This window comes from Trichechus manatus, unplaced genomic scaffold, assembly GCF_000243295.1.
Source record: "Trichechus manatus latirostris isolate Lorelei unplaced genomic scaffold, TriManLat1.0 scaffold00214, whole genome shotgun sequence".
In the NCBI taxonomy this organism is placed as follows: domain Eukaryota; kingdom Metazoa; phylum Chordata; class Mammalia; order Sirenia; family Trichechidae; genus Trichechus; species Trichechus manatus.
The window spans coordinates 877,159-894,228 of record NW_004444150.1 but is presented as its reverse complement, the minus strand read 5'-3'; the positions used below and the strand labels follow the sequence as shown (position 1 = coordinate 894,228).

Genomic DNA, 17,070 nt, shown 5'->3' with positions numbered 1-17,070 from the left:
ACAGCTAGGGACAGGGACCAGCGTGGGAGACCAGGACATCGGGGCGGTTCCCTGAAGATGAACCCGACCTCCCACAGCTAGGGACAGGGACCAGCGTGGGAGCCCAGGCCATCGGGGCAGTACCTTGAAGAAGAACCCGACCCCAAGCTTCTGGTCACAGTCGCTGACCAGGCCCCCCGAGCTGTCATGGGTGTCCATGTCCCCGTCCTCGCTGGGCGCCTTCAGGTCAGAGAGGTCCACCTCGATGAGGCTGGTCTTGCTCCTCAAGGGCTCCTCCACAGGAACGCTCTCCTTCCCCGCGACGTTGGAAGAGCTCAGGCCCGCCTCTCTCCCGCTCTTCTCTAGAGCCTCTGTGATGCCCATCTGTTCCGACAGGATGTTGGCGTCCTTGGAGGACGACAGAACGAACATTCGCTGGTTGCTTTCATCGTGGAGCCTGTAACTGTCGAAGATCACCTTGTCACGAGAGTCACTCCCGGGCTCCGTGCCATTGTCCAGGCCCGGGTCAGTGGGTGTCCTCACGTGGCTGTTCGGGGGGACTGACCTCAGGTGTGGGAAGGTCTCTATGCTCGGGGTCGGGGTTTTGCTCCGAGAGGGGCCCTGCTGCCTGTCCTTTGGGACCTTTAGCTCAGCTGGCCGTCCTGAGCGGGAGCTCCGTCCCTGGCCAAGACGAGGGGTTTTGCGGTGACCAGTCAGCCCGGTCGGAGAGAGTGGCTCAACAAGATGCGCCACTGGCTTGACCTTCTGGTCCTGGGAGCCGTTCTTAGAGGCTGGCACTGGCACGGAGCGGGGCTTGGTGAGGAGCTGCTCTTGCTGCTGTGAGATCTTCAGGATGGCCTGCTGCAGGGTGCTGATGGTCTCGTTGAGCTTCTCGATGGAGAGGTCGCACTCGCTCACGTCCACCCCGCCGCCCACGCCGTCCTCCAACAGGGCGGCGGACAGCACCTTTGTCCTCTCCAGGTCGTGCAGCACTGAAGGGTCCTTGAGCGAGTGCTGCTGAACGAAGGCTCGGCTCCCCTCCTCCACGTCCCGAGACTCGGGCAGGAGGTCTCGCTCCTCCTCTCCGGCAAGGAGCTCTTCCACTTTAGACACACCGTCACCAAAGGCCTCCCCGTTGTGCTGAGAATACTCCTTCGCCGAGTGCTCAGGTCTGAGCGGCTGAGGGACACCGTCGGCCTTGCCCTTCTTCACCACGTGCAGAAAGGCCGCCTTGCCGAGCTTCAGACGCTGCCTGGCAGACAGCGCCTCCATCTTCTTCTTCTGGGCCTCGATGGCCCGCCGCTTCTCCTCCAGCTGCATGCGCAGCTGCACCAACTCCGAGGCCAGCAGGCTGGCGTGCTCCCGACCCCGCCTGCTCGGGCTCTGCTCTCTCTTCTGCTGCCAGGTCGTCAGCGGTGCTGGGCAACTCTCTGACGCATCGGGCGTGGTCTTCTGGGAACTGCTGGTGCTGGACTTGGTCTCGTAGCTGTTGAGTCTCTGCAGTTTCCTCTCAGCGAAGCTGGTCATCTTCACGCTCCCGCTGGCCATGGAGACACTGCTGAGCTGAGAGATGGTACTCAGACAGGGACTCGAGCGGCCGCTGGCGTCGTCCTTGTCCTCGTGCTCCTTCACCTTCATGTCCTCCTGCAGTTTCGCCGACTCTTCCTCGCCGGTGTACTTCGCAAGGATGACAGGCCCGTCCTCTCCAGTCAGGTTGTGCTCAGCCTCCTCTATGTCAGCCACGTCTGAATCAGAGTCCTGCCTCAGGAGAGTCCATGGATCTGAGTCCTGTGAGCCGGGGCTTTTCAAACAGCTCATGCTGAGCCTCCCCTCGGGGTCTTCAGCAGCTCTGGCTACGTGCAGGAAGAAGCCATCGACAGACTGTACCTGAGATAGCGGGTGGAAACCGCCGCTGGCCACAGGCCGGCTGCACGTTTCTCCTGCAGCGTCTGCTGACGGCAATCCCACCTCTGCGGGTGCGGGCTCCACACCCACCAGGAATTCTGAACAGGAGATTGGGGTGAAAGTCCGATTCAGGTCATGGCTGCCATGACTGCTGGTCACTTTCCTTCGTACCAAAGACTGGTAGCCCTCATTGGATCTCTTGGCAGTGAAGCCCCGGGGCCGCCCCTCTCCACGCTCATCCTCCTTGGTAACCGTCTGCTTTTCTTTTGCTGGCTTGAGTACAGCCGGCATTAGTGGCTCCAAGAAAAAACTATCAGGCTTACTCTCTGAGGCGTCTTCCTGCCTCTGGGGAGACCTGGCACCCGTCACACCCGAGGCCTGAGGGGAGGCGCGAGGCGAGGCACAGGGGGAGACCCTCGGCACTTGCACGTCACCCCCGTGAGGAGCATCTGTTCTAATGATCGCCAAGAGCTCCTCATCCTCGTCCTCAATATTGACGTTGTTCAGGAGATTTCTCCCGTTGGTCTTTACAGCTGCAGGGTGAGGCTGATTCTGTGGGGTGAGACTGATAACATTGGATGCCAAACTGTCTTTGCTGATGGAGCGGGCCAAGCTGACACTGTCGCCGGAGCCAAGATCCATGTCGCAGCTCGCAGCGTAATGAAGAGCAAAGGGGGTTGGCTGAGACACAGGCCTGCAGGGGGGAAAACAGACCCACTGGATATGCCACCACACACACGAGACACGCTCACAATACTGGGTGACGAGAGTAACAAATGAACGAGCACGTCGGAGAGCCACACGTGGGAGAGCCACACGTGGGAGATCCAAACGTGGGGGAGCCACACGTCGGAGAGCCACACGTGGGAGAGCCACACGTGGGAGATCCAAACGTGGGGGAGCCACACGTGGGGGAGCCACCCGTGGGAGAGCCACACGTGGGAGATCCAAACGTGGGGGAGCCACACGTGGGGGAGCCACCCGTGGGAGAGCCACATGTGGGAGATCCAAACGTGGGGGATCCAAACCTCCACTGGAGCAAAAAAAAGCCCAGAGACCAGAGGTTCTCAAACGTTCCAGTCCCTGGACCTCTTTCTACCCTTGAAATTTACAGAGAACCCCAAAGAGCTTTTGCTTATTCTATTTGCTGTCACTGATCGTAATAAAAATTAAAACTGAGAAATCCTTAAAACAGTAACAAACCCGTGACATGACTACCTCCACTTTCTAAAACCAAACAAGGCGAGAGCATGAGAGCGTGGCCCCCTCACCCTCTGCCGAGCCCTCTGCTGTCCAGGGGATGCCTGCTATCTCCCTTCTGACCCTGCCTTCCGTCCACGGCACTACCACACGTCACGTGGCCCCTGGAGAACGCCACCGCACACTTGTGAGAGAACCTGAGTGGAAAAGGCAAACGGCGCCTCAGCATCAGGACGAGAACAGCTCTGACCTTGGGGGCTCCCTGAAAGGGGTCCCAGGGCCACACCTGGAGAGCTGCCGCTTGGCTAAGGGACACCCCACGCAGAAACCTATCAGGAGCGTAGGCGGTCACTCACCTGGTTTTTTTATCTGACCACGCTACCGCCACACCACGTGGCTGGCCGTCAGCTCGGGTTAGAGAATTAGATCGATGTCGCTGATCTGCAGTTTGGAGGAAATGATGTGTTTTTACTATTCAGTAGGAAACTATTTCACACCGGTTGCAATTCCCTCAACATAAGAACTATTTCTCGAGGAAATGGATTATAATTTAGTACACCAACGCTACAGGCAGGTAACCGAAACCATACAACCTTCTATAGTTTCAGTGAAGGCAGGGATGTGTAATTCAGCAGCAATCAGCCCAAAGCACAAAATAAACCAATCAGAGCTCTAAGTGACCACATGTATATATATATGCACATGCATGTACACAGATATGCACACATAACTACACACATATACATACACATACATGCACCCACATATACACACATACGCATACACCTATATATATACACATGTATACATACACACACACAGGTATATACACACATATACACACACATATGCACATATGTGCATATGTATAAACACACATACGTGCACGTATATATACACATACACACAGTTCCTGCCTAGGTAAAACATAGCAATCTTCTGTAGAGTTCATATAATCTACTAGATTTCAATGACATTATCACCGTAAAGGCTATAAATTCTAAGGTATGTCAATACAAGTTAAAATTTATTCCACCATATTCTTCTTAACTGAAGTGACTACAACATGATAAGATTATTAAAGCTTAACCACAGAACCAGGTAGGAAACCACAAAAGAGGAAGTCGGTGAAGAGGGTACGCAGGAAAGGGGTACACAAGAAGAGGGGCACGCGGGAAGAGGGGCCGCGTGGGAAGCGGGGCCGCGCGGGAAGGGCATCCTCACCGGGGCTGTCCTCCCCCTGCAGCGCTTTCTGTTGCCTTTGCCTCAATGGCAACAACGGGTGGGACGGGCTGAAGGCAGAGGTCGCTTTCCCACTAGAAGTAAAAGAATGGGAGAGGAAACAGTCACCCATTTGTCAGATCGTCTTCAAGTTCAAAAGCAAAGGAAACCACAGAGACCATCATGAATCTCACTGGTCTGTGAGAAATTCAGATTCTTTGGGGAAAATTAGGAGAAGCCCTGGTGACAGAGTGGTTAAGAGCTCAGCTGCTAACCAAAAGATCAGCAGTTCGAATCTACCAGCCACTCCCTGGAAACCCTAGGAGGCGGTTCTACCCTGTCCTACAGGGTCACTACGAGTCGGAAGTGACTCGACGGCAATGGGTTTAGTTTTAGGAAAAAGTAATTACTATAAAAATGAACCAAAAGAGTACCAAGAACTTCAAACTTGGGACAAATATCCAGACTTCAAACAGGGAACATACTGACTTCAGGTTACGGTCTGGAATACAGCCAGTTCCAAATTTGTAACAGCAAAATCCAATTACATGAATTATTTCCAATTACCTTAAATAAATGTTTGCTTTTAACTTGAATTCCAACTGAGACTGCACATTTTAAAAGTGTTTTCATTTAAAAGCCTGTTCTCCCTGCACACGTGTGGGCACACTAACTTGCTAGGCTGGCCAGCCAAGTCCTCATGCCCACACTAAGAAGCTCACACGTATCAGAGGGAAGCCCCTCATCCTGTCCCCAGATTGCAGGAGCACCAGATCCCCAGATACACTATCCAAAGCTAGGTCTTGATGATGAAAATCAACTTTTAAAAAATACCTTTTCAGCACCTCTGTGTTTACACCAGCCTGCCTTCAAACAGCTCTCTCCACGTGTTTCCCCAGAGCCAATGTGAACGCTCCCTGAGGTGTGAGGAGCTGTGGAGCCTGGGCGGCCCGCTCCTCCAAACGCGTGGGCATCTCCCTCTGATCTACCAGAACAACATCATGGGGGATGGAAACCATCAACCCCCCTTCTCTCGTCTGTCGACACTGAAACAGTGTGACTTGCTGTGGGAGAGGGGCAGAAGACCTCTTCTGGACACATCTCCTTACAGAATCCCACCTCAGGGGGCACAGCGGCACCACTGGTCACTGCCCGGAGAGGGGCTAGGGTTTGGGGGTGTGGCAGGCAGGGAGACCTTCCACAATACATCCTTTGGAACTTTTTGTATTACCTATTCAAAAAAGACAATTCCAACTAAAACTGTAAACAGATTTACTAACAGAGAAGGGGAGAAGGATGGTGCCTGCTGAAGGCGGAATGACTTACAGACACTCAGACTCCTCCGGGTGCAGGTAGTACCGGGCACAGGCCTCGGTGGCCGGCTGCGTGGGTGGCTGCAGGTCCGCGGGGCTTGCTGGGGCCGGGCTGGCCATGAAGCTGCGCTTGGTGGCGTTGGAGATAGGGACAGGAGGCCTGCTGCCTTTGTGGTGTGACACTGCTTTAGCTGCAAAAAAACCAATTTTATAGAAGTTGTGTTACCTGCAGTTACTTAAAACACTAGCAAAACGCATTCAATAAAATCTGCGGCTTTCTAAGTACTAAAACTAACTGCAGCTTTTATCTGAAACCAAACTTCCCCGAAAAACCTGATTTCAAATTCAATAAATGTATCTTTAATAATAAATACTACAAATATTATTCCAAAACAAAGACCAAGATCAAAATTAAAAGGCACACCCCAGATAAGAACAATGTGCAGTGACACAAATCTTAAACCTGGCTGATGTGTCTGTGTGTGGTCGACCCCGGCCACCTGATGCCCGACAGTGGCGGTCCCACCCTGTGTCCCACCTATTGCCATGGCTCAGCCCAATAACAGACGTGAGGGCGCCTCCAGGGCCCCTTGGAGGAAAGCCCCCCTCACACCATACCCACACAAGCAGCGACACAAGGTCTGATCACTTGGGCCAACCTGTGCCAACACGGTCACTCTGCCTTGAGTCCTCAGAGGTCAAGTGAGGCTGCAGGCCACCCTGCAGCCCGCATGTCCCTCTGCCCCTCCCGCCGCTTGGCCACCCTCCACAGAGCACGTCCCAAGGACACTCCGTAAGAACATCCTCAACAACACGCCCCACTCCTGCCGCTTCCCAGAGGGCCTGCCCTGCAGCCGAGCCAGGAATGGTTCCAAAAAGAGGACACAGGAGGATGCGGCGGAGGCAGCCAGGGCGCACCCGCTGACGTGATGCACAAGTGGGGGCTGTGAGGATACCAGGGCCAGACGCTCTGCTGAAGTGCAGGGCAAAGATGAGGGAAGGCTGAGAGGCGTCAGCAGGAGCCCAGGGATGCCCTGTCCTGCAGCTGGAGGCAGTGAGGGCCAACCAGGCCTAGGACAAAGGGCCAAAGAAGCTGAGCCCCAATGGAGCCAGGCGTCTCTCCAGACAACCTGTGACCTCCAGGGCTGGTTCCACCTCCCCTCCTGGCCACCAGCCTACACCCAGGGTGACGCTGCAGCAAAGCCCAGTCCAGCCTGGCCTGCAGAGCGGGAGGGGCCTGACTGGAGGCCTGGGCAGACGCTATTTCCAGGCTCACGCTTGTGGGCAGCAGGACCGAGGCCCATCTCCTCAGGGGCGACCCCGGGGGTGCCTCTCACTCTGCTCCTAGAGGCACTGTGCACCCACGGGCTGGACCACGCTGCGTGCTCGGGCCAGCTTCACTGCTCTGGCCTGCAGGACCCAGCCGTTTGGACACCCCAGAAACAGCACACTGACTCACACCTCAGTGACATCACTACCCACTCCAACCATCAGGAGGAAGCAGGGCTGCTGCCAGGACAGAGAGCATGGGGAAGCCTCGTCACTCATACTCCAGAAAGGGGCCCAGCCGTCAGGGGCCACTAAGTCATCACCAGAGGAGGGGACGTGGGACCCGTGCTCCATCTGGGATGGTGTGGAAGGCAGGCAGGAAGCAGCGGGACTCAGGACAGGGCTGGAGGTGGTTAAGACCGGGACTCAGGGCAGGACTGGGGGGTTAGGGGCAAGACTCAGGCAAGCACTGGAGGAGGTTAAGGGCAAGGATCTAGGCAGGGCTCCACCGAGGGGGCTTGGGGCGGGGCTCGGGGCGGGGCTCAGGGCAGAGCTCCACCGAGGGGGCTCGGGGCGGGGTTAAGGGCGGGGCTCCGCCGCAGGCCTGGGCTGCACTGCCAGCCCAGCTGCTCCTCTGGCCGCACAGCACCGCTCCGCAGGCCCCGTGGCACTACAAGGACTGGTGGGGGAGAAGCCGTGCGGGGTCTGGGGCAAGCCCCAGAGTGGGAAACAGTGCAGGACACCAGGATTCTGAAGCAAGGCTGTGCTGCCTGCCACACAGTCACACAGCTTTAGGGAACAAGTCCTGGCCAGCTCCTGGGCACCAGTGGAGACTGAGCACCCCGGGCACGGGACACCGACTGGCCGCGAGTCTGGGCTGCCCACCATGACCTGAGTCCTGTCAGAAGGTCAAGCACAGCCACCAACTACTCATCATGGCGGACCTGAGGGCTCCAGGCTGAGGAGACCACAGGGCACAGCCGCGTGAGCAGAGCCAGACCCAGCTCACCTGCCACTCCTGCTCGGCTCCCTCTCAGCTCATCTCTATTTATACGAGGGTCCCTCAAGACCACCTGACACAAGAAGGAAAACCCCAAGCTTGGCTTAAACCCATTGCCATGGAGTCGATTCCGACTCGCAGAGACCATATAGCACAAATGCCCCACAGGGTCTCCAAGGCTATAAGTAAAATCTTTATGGAAGCAGACTACTGCATCTTTCTCCCACAGAGCGGCTGGTGGGTTCGAACTGCTGACCTTTCAGTTAGCAGGCAAGCACTTTAACCACTGAGCCACCAGGGCTCCTTAAGCTTGCTTTCCGGTGGTCAATTCAGAACACTGACGTAACAGCCCTGCAGGCCGACGCCAGCCAGCCTCTGTCTCAGTCACCCGGGCAGGGAGGATAGGCCCAAGGATGGAGTGGCCACAGGGCAGCTATGGGGGCTGAGCACGGAACCAATAGCACAGAGCTCTACTCAGCAGGGCCACCCAGTGCTGACCCTGCCAGCGACAGACACCAACGCTGCACCCCGGAAGCGGTACTGCTCCTTGGGAGACCAACCGCCTACCTGGGGGAGGGGGGCTATATGGACCCTTCCACCCTGGAGGACCAGTCCGTTTTGACAGGAGTAACACGTACTGTGTGAGTGTCTGCCCTTCCTGCCCACAAGGCCTGGCTGGCTCCGCCGCCCAATGGCTTAGAGGGCACAGTTCCTCAGCACGGGATCCCACAGCCCACAGAACACCATGCCACACCAGGGGCACACCGTCAGCAAGGGCCCATGAGCCCACTGGTGGTGTCCCATCCCAACAGTCAGCTACGGCTGTTTCCGGGACATTACGGCTCCTTGTTCCCAAGGGCCAGCAGGAAGAAGAGGAGCCACCATCTCGGCCAGATGAAGAACCCCGTCATAAGGGGGTGAGGCTGCTGTCACACAAGAAGACAAGGAGCATGTCTGGCACCCAGGTCACCCATCTGGGCACCCCTACGTATTCTTGGGCAAGGCGGGGGTCTGGGAGGAAAACCTGGCAATCCTAGCTCCCCACAATGCAGCCCAACTGTCAAACGAAGAGACAAGGAGCATGTCTGGCACCCAGGTCACCCATCTGGGCGCCCCTAGGTATTCTTGGGCAAGGCGGGGGTCTGGGAGGAAAACCTGGCAATCCTAGCTCCCCACAATGCAGCCCAACTGTCACACGAGGAGACAAGGAGCATGTCTGGCACCCAGGTCACCCATCTGGGCGCCCCTAGGTATTCTTGGGCAAGGCGGGGGTCTGGGAGGAAAACCTGGCAATCCTAGCTCCCCACAATGCAGCCCAACTGTGCCCCTGAACGCATCATGAAGACGCTGCAGTGCTGGAGCTTTGCCTCCTGCTCTCCTCTGCCCCCCTCCCCGCTTCACCCGGAAAAGGGTGCTCGTCCTCCCAAGGTGGGTGCACCCTGTCCTGTCCTCCCACAGCTCACAGCTCCTCGGACCGGCACGCATCTCGGCATACATCAACAAGCACTGCGGGAATCAGCTGTGCATTCTAGTGATTTCTGCGTACCTGCACTCCCAGGGGCTGCCTGACACAGTGCCTTGTCCACAGCTGCTGCTCAATAACTGTTTGTGAGTGGATTAACACAAGGGAGGGAACCAGGGGCTCTCGGGAACAGCAGCAACGAGATCCCAGGCACAGGCTCACGTGAGCACTGTGGGGAGGAAACGGCTGGGCCGGGCTGCAGAAAGCCTTCCGAGCCCCAGGAGCTCCCCAGCAATGAGAATCGCTGCTGTTCCTGGGCTGCAGGGGACCCTGACGACGGCAGGGAAATGAGGCCATGCAGGAGGAAGCTGGGGTAAGCAGAAGTGGACAGCTGTGGAGAGGTGGCTGCAGTAACCACGGCATAAAACAATCAGCGTATTTCATCATAAAAGCAGTAAGAATGGACAATAATATTTAAAAAATAGTACAGTAAAACCTGGGAAAGCTGGAACCTGTATGTCATGGTTTGAATCATGTCCCCCCAAAAATCTGTGTATTATTTTGGCTGGGCCATGATTCCCTGAATTGTGTGGTTGTCCCCCATTTTGTGATTGTAATTTTATGTTCAAGAGGTTTAGGGTGCAACTGTAACACCACCCATACCCAGGTCACATCCCTGATCCAGTGTAAAGGGAGTTTCCCTGGGGTGTGGCCTGCACCACCTTTTATCTCTCAAGAGATGAAAGGGAAGCAAGCAGAGAGTTGGGGACCTCATACCACCAAGAAAGGAGCACCGGGAGCTGAGCGCATCCTTCGGACCCGAGGTTCCTGCGCAGAGATGCTCCTAGGCCAGGGGAAGACTGATGATGACGAGGACCTTCCTCCAGAGCCGACAGAGAGAGAAAGCCTTCCCCTGGAGCTGACGCCCTGAATTTGGACTTCTAGCCTACTAACTGTGAGAACATAAACTTCTCTTTGTTAAAACCATCCACTTGTGGTATTTCTGTTACAGCAGCACTAGATGGATGAGACACTGTGTAAGGTAGAAATCTGTCAGAGGAGGAGAACTCAAATATTTTCCACCACAAGGAGCGACAGAAAGGTGGTGAGACCGCACCCTGTCAAAGGCAGAAAACTTGAAAGATCCAGAAAAACAAGGTAGTCCCACTGAGTTCTGGCTCTCACAGGTTTCACAGTATTTAGCAATAGCTTTGACTTAGGGCTAAGCTGAACCAAAATGAAGAAACCAGGTATAACAGTGATGACAATATCCTGGCTAGTGTCCATGTCGAAGACAGGGAGGAAAGGAGCCTGGGGGCCAAAGCTCCATTGTCTACCTCCCTGAGGAATCTAGGTGACGTCAGAACGTTCAAACAGCAAGGTAAGCCAGCAATCTTCTAAGATTTTTGACCGTTTTTTTCCTTAACTGTAAAATATAACATACATGCAAAAAGTACATCAAACAATATGTAGTTCAATAAATAATTATAAAGCAAAATCCACGTAAGCTCTACTCAGTCCTGGAAGTGAGAGGGGCCGGTTAGGCCCCAACGTGTCCTCCTGATGGAATCCTCTCCCGCCTGTAATCACTCCATCTTTCCTTTACACCCACTTGCGCAGGTACCCTAGAAAATACAGTTCTGCTGGTTTCCAGCTCTATGTACTATCTTGCATCTTTATTCACTGAGACTCACCCCTGATGATGCAGCTGTGGTCCATGTGTCCACTGCCTGCACCCAATGCAGGACCCCCCACAACTTAGCATCTGACTGCAGATGGGCCTCACAGAGCTTCCGCTTTAAGTACCATGAACGGAGCGGCTATGAGCCTCCCCTCCCCGGCTCCTGAGGCACGCATACCTAGGTCCCCTGGTATACACGTTCGGGTACACACTGGGTACACACCACGGGAACGGACTTGCGGGGGTCATGGACTAAGTAACATCCAAGAGGTCTCCAGAGAGGCCGCTCCCATGCACACTCGCGCGGGCAGGCACATGCGTCCCCAGTGTTGGTCACACTGACATTCCCCAACCCCTGGCGCTGTGAGCTTCGTGGCTGTTTACTTCTTGAAGGTTTGCCAGTGTGGTGTGTGTATATGTACACTGTATCATTTTTGTTTTAATTTGCGTATTCCTGATTGCTGAGGCGGCTGAGCCCATTTTTAAGCGTACTGGGCATCTGGAGTCCCTCTTTCATGAAGTGCCGCCCAAGTCTGTTACTCATTTTTCTATTGGTTTTTCTTGATCTGACTGATATGAAATGAATTCTTGATATATCTGGGTATGAGTTGCATGTGTTGCAAAAATCTTCTCCCCCTCTGTGGCTAGGTTTATTTTTTTAAGCTCTTTTTATCAACTTTTAATGAAAAAAAAATCTTAATTTTAATGTGGCTGAATTCATCAATCTTTTTCTTTTGTGGCTAAAATGTTTTCGTATTCTTCATAAAAAATACTTTACTAACCCAAAGTCATGAAGCCATTCTCCTACATTCTCTTCTCGCATTATCCTTCCAGGTTCTCAAAGCTGGTGGACTATTTCACTCTTGGGTAAAGAGAGTAAAGTTTGGTTTTGGCTTGTTGGGCCTTGCTTCAGGGGCAAAGAAAGCACTGTGCAGGGTGAGCAATGGCACAGGATTTGAGTCACACTCCTGACAAGGAGGGTTCTGAGAGTCTCAGCATCACCAGCGCCAGGCCCCCAGGCTCCCGTCCTGAGGACACGGGGCCCAGAGCCGTCCAGCCTGAAGGAGCTCTGGGAGTGATTCTGACCGGACACAGTGAAAAGCGCCAGACAAATAACTAAGGCCACGTGACTTGCCTCTGTATTTAAATATGCAAACCACTGTGGTGCAAAAAAGGAGGACCCAGTTCAGGACACTTTCTGAGGAAGGTCCCTGGAAATCCCTCACAGGCCATCAGTCGGGGAAGGCATGTCACTCACCATCTCTCAGCTCCTGAACGTCCCTGGGTTGAACAAAATCTGGCTTGACGTTCTCAAACCACCAGAAGAGCTCAGCAATAAAAACCATAACATTTGGCTGAAAAGAGACAACATGAGCACTGTGAGCCAGCTTCTTCGCACAGAGTCTGAAGTGCTGTGTCTGACAATTCATGATTACCTTCAGCACTAAGGGGGCGTACAGCATGTCTTCCAAGGTGAGATAGAAGCACTTGTTAAGATACTCATTTGAGAATTCTCTTAGAAGCCGAATGTTATACAGACTGTCAGCCATCGACGTTACCTCCTTCAGGCATATATCTAACAGAAGGGAACAGAATCAGAACTCATTACAAAGATGGCCTGCTTCACAAGTAACGTAAATAAATCTGAACTAAAAAACACTTACATGAAACTGGTGACTACTATGCGATTTAAAGACTATAGTATTACAAATAACACTAAATATGCTAGGAAAACACCCAAGAAAAATAAGATCTGAGAACTCTTTAGGATCTCATTTAATTGTAGTTAACATCTAAAATGTGTAAAAGAAATTATTTGAGTTTTTAAGACTGGGCTTCCAAAACGGACAGTGAAAATCACCTTTTGTGGGACCGGGCTGCATGAAGTTAGAAAATGCTCACTAAGTTACCTTCCCCAGTGGAAGCCTCTGCAGGGGTTATCTCCATGCCCAGTTTACTCTCGCCCACCCAGTGAGAAACGGGTGTCACTGAGAAGAAGCTCAGTGACACATAGAGCAGACGCCGCCCCGGGAAGGGGTGGGACGGCCCTCCTGCTCTGCAGGGCACTGGGCACCCTCACTTGGGAGGTGCCCAAGATGCAACAGAGAGCTAGGACGGCCACCTAGTGCCTCGGGGGGACGGGGACAGCAGGGGAGATCTCATGACTAATTAGAAATAGCCGAACTTATGACTGAAAGTTATTTTGCCTTAAATATATACATACTAAAAGAAATTTGAGAACTATAACTTATTCTAAATAAATTTTATTTCCAAGGGAAAAAAAAAAACACTTTTAAGGGTTAGGAAGTATGTACAAATTCAGATTCACAGAGCCCAGATTCATTCATGAAGTCTGTCCTATAGGGTCCCCTCAGCACTATTCATTCTCAAGAGAAACCCGTTAACTCGAAAGCTGAGTGGGCACTTTTATGTTGTTTCTTCAATGTGATTATGTGATATTATAAAGAAGATGAGACCCCCCTCATGCACCCCTCCCCACCCAGATGGACAGATATTGTCACACCATATCTGTTTCAGATCGTGTTTGCTGAAGAACTAGACTATCACAGACAGCAAGTCGGGGAGCCCCCTGCCCACTCCTGCCTGAGTACCCTCATTACATGTGGTGTGTATCCATGAACAACGTGCCCTCAGCAATGGGGTGCTGTCTTGACTTTGTTAAACTGGCACAAATGATCTAAACTCTGCCTCTCATTCTGCAGCCTGTTTTTTCCAAAACCTCATCACCGCTTCCCAGAGGGCCTGTGCTGACATGGGGTGTCACAGTCACCCGTGTCAACAGCCACACGTGTTCCCCTCTCTCCCACCATCTTCAGAGCTCTGTGCTCACAGCCCACCCCCCATACCCCCACACCAGGACCACCACGTGCGGGGGGCGTGAAACAACGTGTCCTGATTCCCGGGGCGGTCCCCCGGTGTGCTCACTGACCACTGAGGTTTCACCGTGCCTGCTCTCATCTTACCTCTGGGTTGTTAATCTTGTCTTCTGACTAATCTGCGGGAATTCTTTACCCATCATGGTTATAGAAGAATCCTTTATATATTATGATTATAAAAGGATGTCACTTTATAGTTGTTGCAAACATTGTTTTAGATTTTCTTTTCTTTAAGGTGGGTTTTTGTATAGAAAAGTTTTTAATTTTAATATGGTTAACAATCTTTTCTATTATTTGTGCTTTTTTGTAATTTAAGTAATCCATCCCAACGCCAATGTCATAAAAATACTTTCCTATATTTTCTCTCAAAGTTCCTAAATTTTGCATTTCAGATTTCGGTCCACAGGAGGGCTGTTTCTCTATGACCTGGGCCAGGGGCTTCATGGAGTACCCCTGTGTAGACAGCCGTCTGTCCCTGCATCCAGCTCGGCCAGCACTTCCTCTCCTGACTCATCGGCCGCCTGAGTGACACCAGACTCCCACACAGAGGTCTCTGTCCGTGGTTTCTGTGGTTCAGGAACCATTCCTGAATCCAAACCACACTGGTGTGTCAGCTAACGCGACGGTGAACAAAACTGGGTGTTTGTGGAGCAGGTACCTCACGTTCTTGTTCTTCAGAACCCGCTTGGCCAAAATCTGGGACAATTTAAGCAACAAGATAAAAAATGACTATAACCCGCAGAATAACCAAGAATCCCTGGGGCCTTACGGGCATAACTGCGCTCATGAACAAAGCCCTTCCTCGCAGTGGGACACTAACTAAGACGGGTGAGAGCAGCGACCGAGTCAGAGAACCAGCCACAGAGGCTAAAACTAGTGGGCGAAAGGCTGATGAGAAGCGAGTCTCTAGCTGGCCTCAAAGCCTCTGCCCACAAAGTGCCAGTTAGCATCGCAGACGGAGGGACCAGCAGACACCACCTCACCCGGTGCTCAACGCTGGATCACCGACTAGGGGACTGACAGACACCTGTGCCTCCTGACGAGACGCCCTGGGGAAGACACATCGCTTGTGCGGCATTCTCACTGAGGACGCAACACTTCATCTCATCCTGAGGACGCATCGGGCGAGCCCGAACGGGCCGTCCACAGACTAGCTGCCCACCTCTCCACAAGAGTCAGGTCAAGAAAGACAGAGAAAGGCCGAGAAACTTCCAGACTGAAGGGAACTACCATAAGACACAACCCAACACGAGTGATCCTGGACTGGGAAAAATCACCAGAAAAGAAAGGACAGGTTTGGGATGATGGACAAAATCCAGACCAGGACTGCTGATGGGTGGTGTCTCACTGTTAACTCCCCTGATGTCGTACACTGTTGTGTAAGAAAACGATTTTGTGTTTTGGAAATTTGTGCGTTCAGGAATAGAAGAAACTCTCAAAGGGGTCAGAGAGAGAATGCAGCACAAACATGACAAAATGCAACCACCAGGAATCCAGGTAAGAAGTACGCAGGAGTCTCTGTACATTCTTCTGTAAGTTTAAAATGATACCAAATAAAATGTTACAAAAAACGAGCTTCGCTGTTTTGGGCCCTTACTCTTCCACATGAATTTTTTGCATTACCTGGTCAATTTCTGTGAAAACAAAGTTATTAGACTGGAATAAACTTCTAGAACCATCTGGGGAAATGATACTTTTTATAATCTTGACTCCTGGCATCTGAGGATATGGTTGCGGACTTCTTCAAGTGCTGCAGAAAAGTTTTACAATTTCCCCTGGATCTCACATCTGTTTTGTTGAATTGATCCCCGCAGACTTGACAGTGTTTGCTGTGTTACAGACAGGAGCCTCCTTTGGGGAGCACGGTCACAACGAGCTGTCACCCGTGGTTTGCCAGGTTGGGACCAGCGTGGCCTCCGCGTCTGTCTCCAGCTCCTCGCCCCATCTGCTTGGTCACCCTGGTCGGGACGCTCAGGGGCGGCTCCGGCGCGTCTCCACTGAGAAGCAGGTTTGCCGTCAGTGGGGGCAGACCACCTCCACCAGGTCAAGTCGTGAGTACGCTAGGGCCCGGGGCAGGGATCTCAGCACAAGTGGGCAGTGAGCTTTTGGAAATGGTTTTCTGATCCACCGAGATGATCCTACAGGATGTTGCTGAACTGCTGAATTCTTCGTTTCCAGTACTTTACGCAGGCCATTTCAATCTTTATTCCTTCCTTATAGTTTCCCTCTCACAGTCGACTTCGGTGTCAGGGTAACAACACCCTCCCAAAAGCCGGGCGCATGCCACCTCTCCTGTTCTCTGGACGGTTTACAGAGTGCCGGATGGACTCCTGGGAGGCCTGAAGAGAGAGCAGAGCCAGCCTGTGCAGACACTTGCTTCGTGGGGGTGCTTTTGACCACTGAGCCCGTGCATTTTGTAGCTATGGGTCTCTTCAGGTTTCTGTCTCTTCTTGGTTCAATAGCAAATTGTCCATTTCATCTAACTGTTCAAGTGCGTGTGGCATACAAATATTCACAATATTTGTCTTATTGTTTTAGTGTCTACTAGATCTGCACATATATCCTCTTGTCCTCTATAGCCTTTACTTCAGCCCTCTTTCCTTGATCAGTCGTTTCAGAGGATATCTATTAACCCTTTAAAAACCACAGCTTTTAGTTCTGCATATTCTCTAAAACTTTCCATTTTCCACTATTAATTTCTGCTACTGAATTTATCTAAAACTTTTAAACTAATTGTTAACAAGGCACATGAAGTCTTTAAAAAGCCACAGTATGAAAAAAGCTTGTTAAGAGAAACAGTGGTTGTCTGCCACCCCCTCTCCTAGGCTTTCGCCTGCAATGTGGCTCCATGCCCACCCTGCCACCGAGGGACGGCACCTGCTGTCAGCCGTTCGGTAGCCAGGGCCCTCCACAGCTACACCGCACAGATGCTGTGGGGTTACCTCCAGACTAAGCCCCACTGTTACCACAGCTGCATGCAGATTTCTCACAGCTGGGCTGCGCTGCATCTTGTACAACTTTCTGGTTTTCCCAGACACAACACTTGCCTCATCTCCTCATTTCCTTTGTTTCTTTGAACATCCCCATGCCTCTGCTCTGGGCTGGACCCCCTACGCCCAGGTCCCCTCCCTCTCTTTCCTGGC

At 52.7% G+C, this 17,070-nt stretch overlaps 1 protein-coding gene across 2 annotated transcripts in view; it reads right to left on the bottom strand.

The window, feature by feature from the left end:
- Positions 1 to 17,070, bottom strand: part of CAMSAP1 (calmodulin regulated spectrin associated protein 1) — a 47,438-nt gene that overhangs the window by 11,081 nt on the left and 19,287 nt on the right. Inside the window, exons 5-10 of one of the 2 annotated variants that reach the window (XM_004388653.2) lie at positions 12,467 to 12,606; positions 12,289 to 12,385; positions 5,632 to 5,809; positions 4,309 to 4,400; positions 3,441 to 3,525; positions 124 to 2,578 (exon numbers count right to left, since the gene is read on the bottom strand). In XM_004388653.2, the coding sequence (XP_004388710.1) occupies positions 124 to 2,578; positions 3,441 to 3,525; positions 4,309 to 4,400; positions 5,632 to 5,809; positions 12,289 to 12,385; positions 12,467 to 12,606 (3,047 nt within the window). The remainder of the gene's footprint in view (positions 1 to 123; positions 2,579 to 3,440; positions 3,526 to 4,308; positions 4,401 to 5,631; positions 5,810 to 12,288; positions 12,386 to 12,466; positions 12,607 to 17,070) is intronic. The other variant, XM_023742630.1, reaches the window with a different exon arrangement.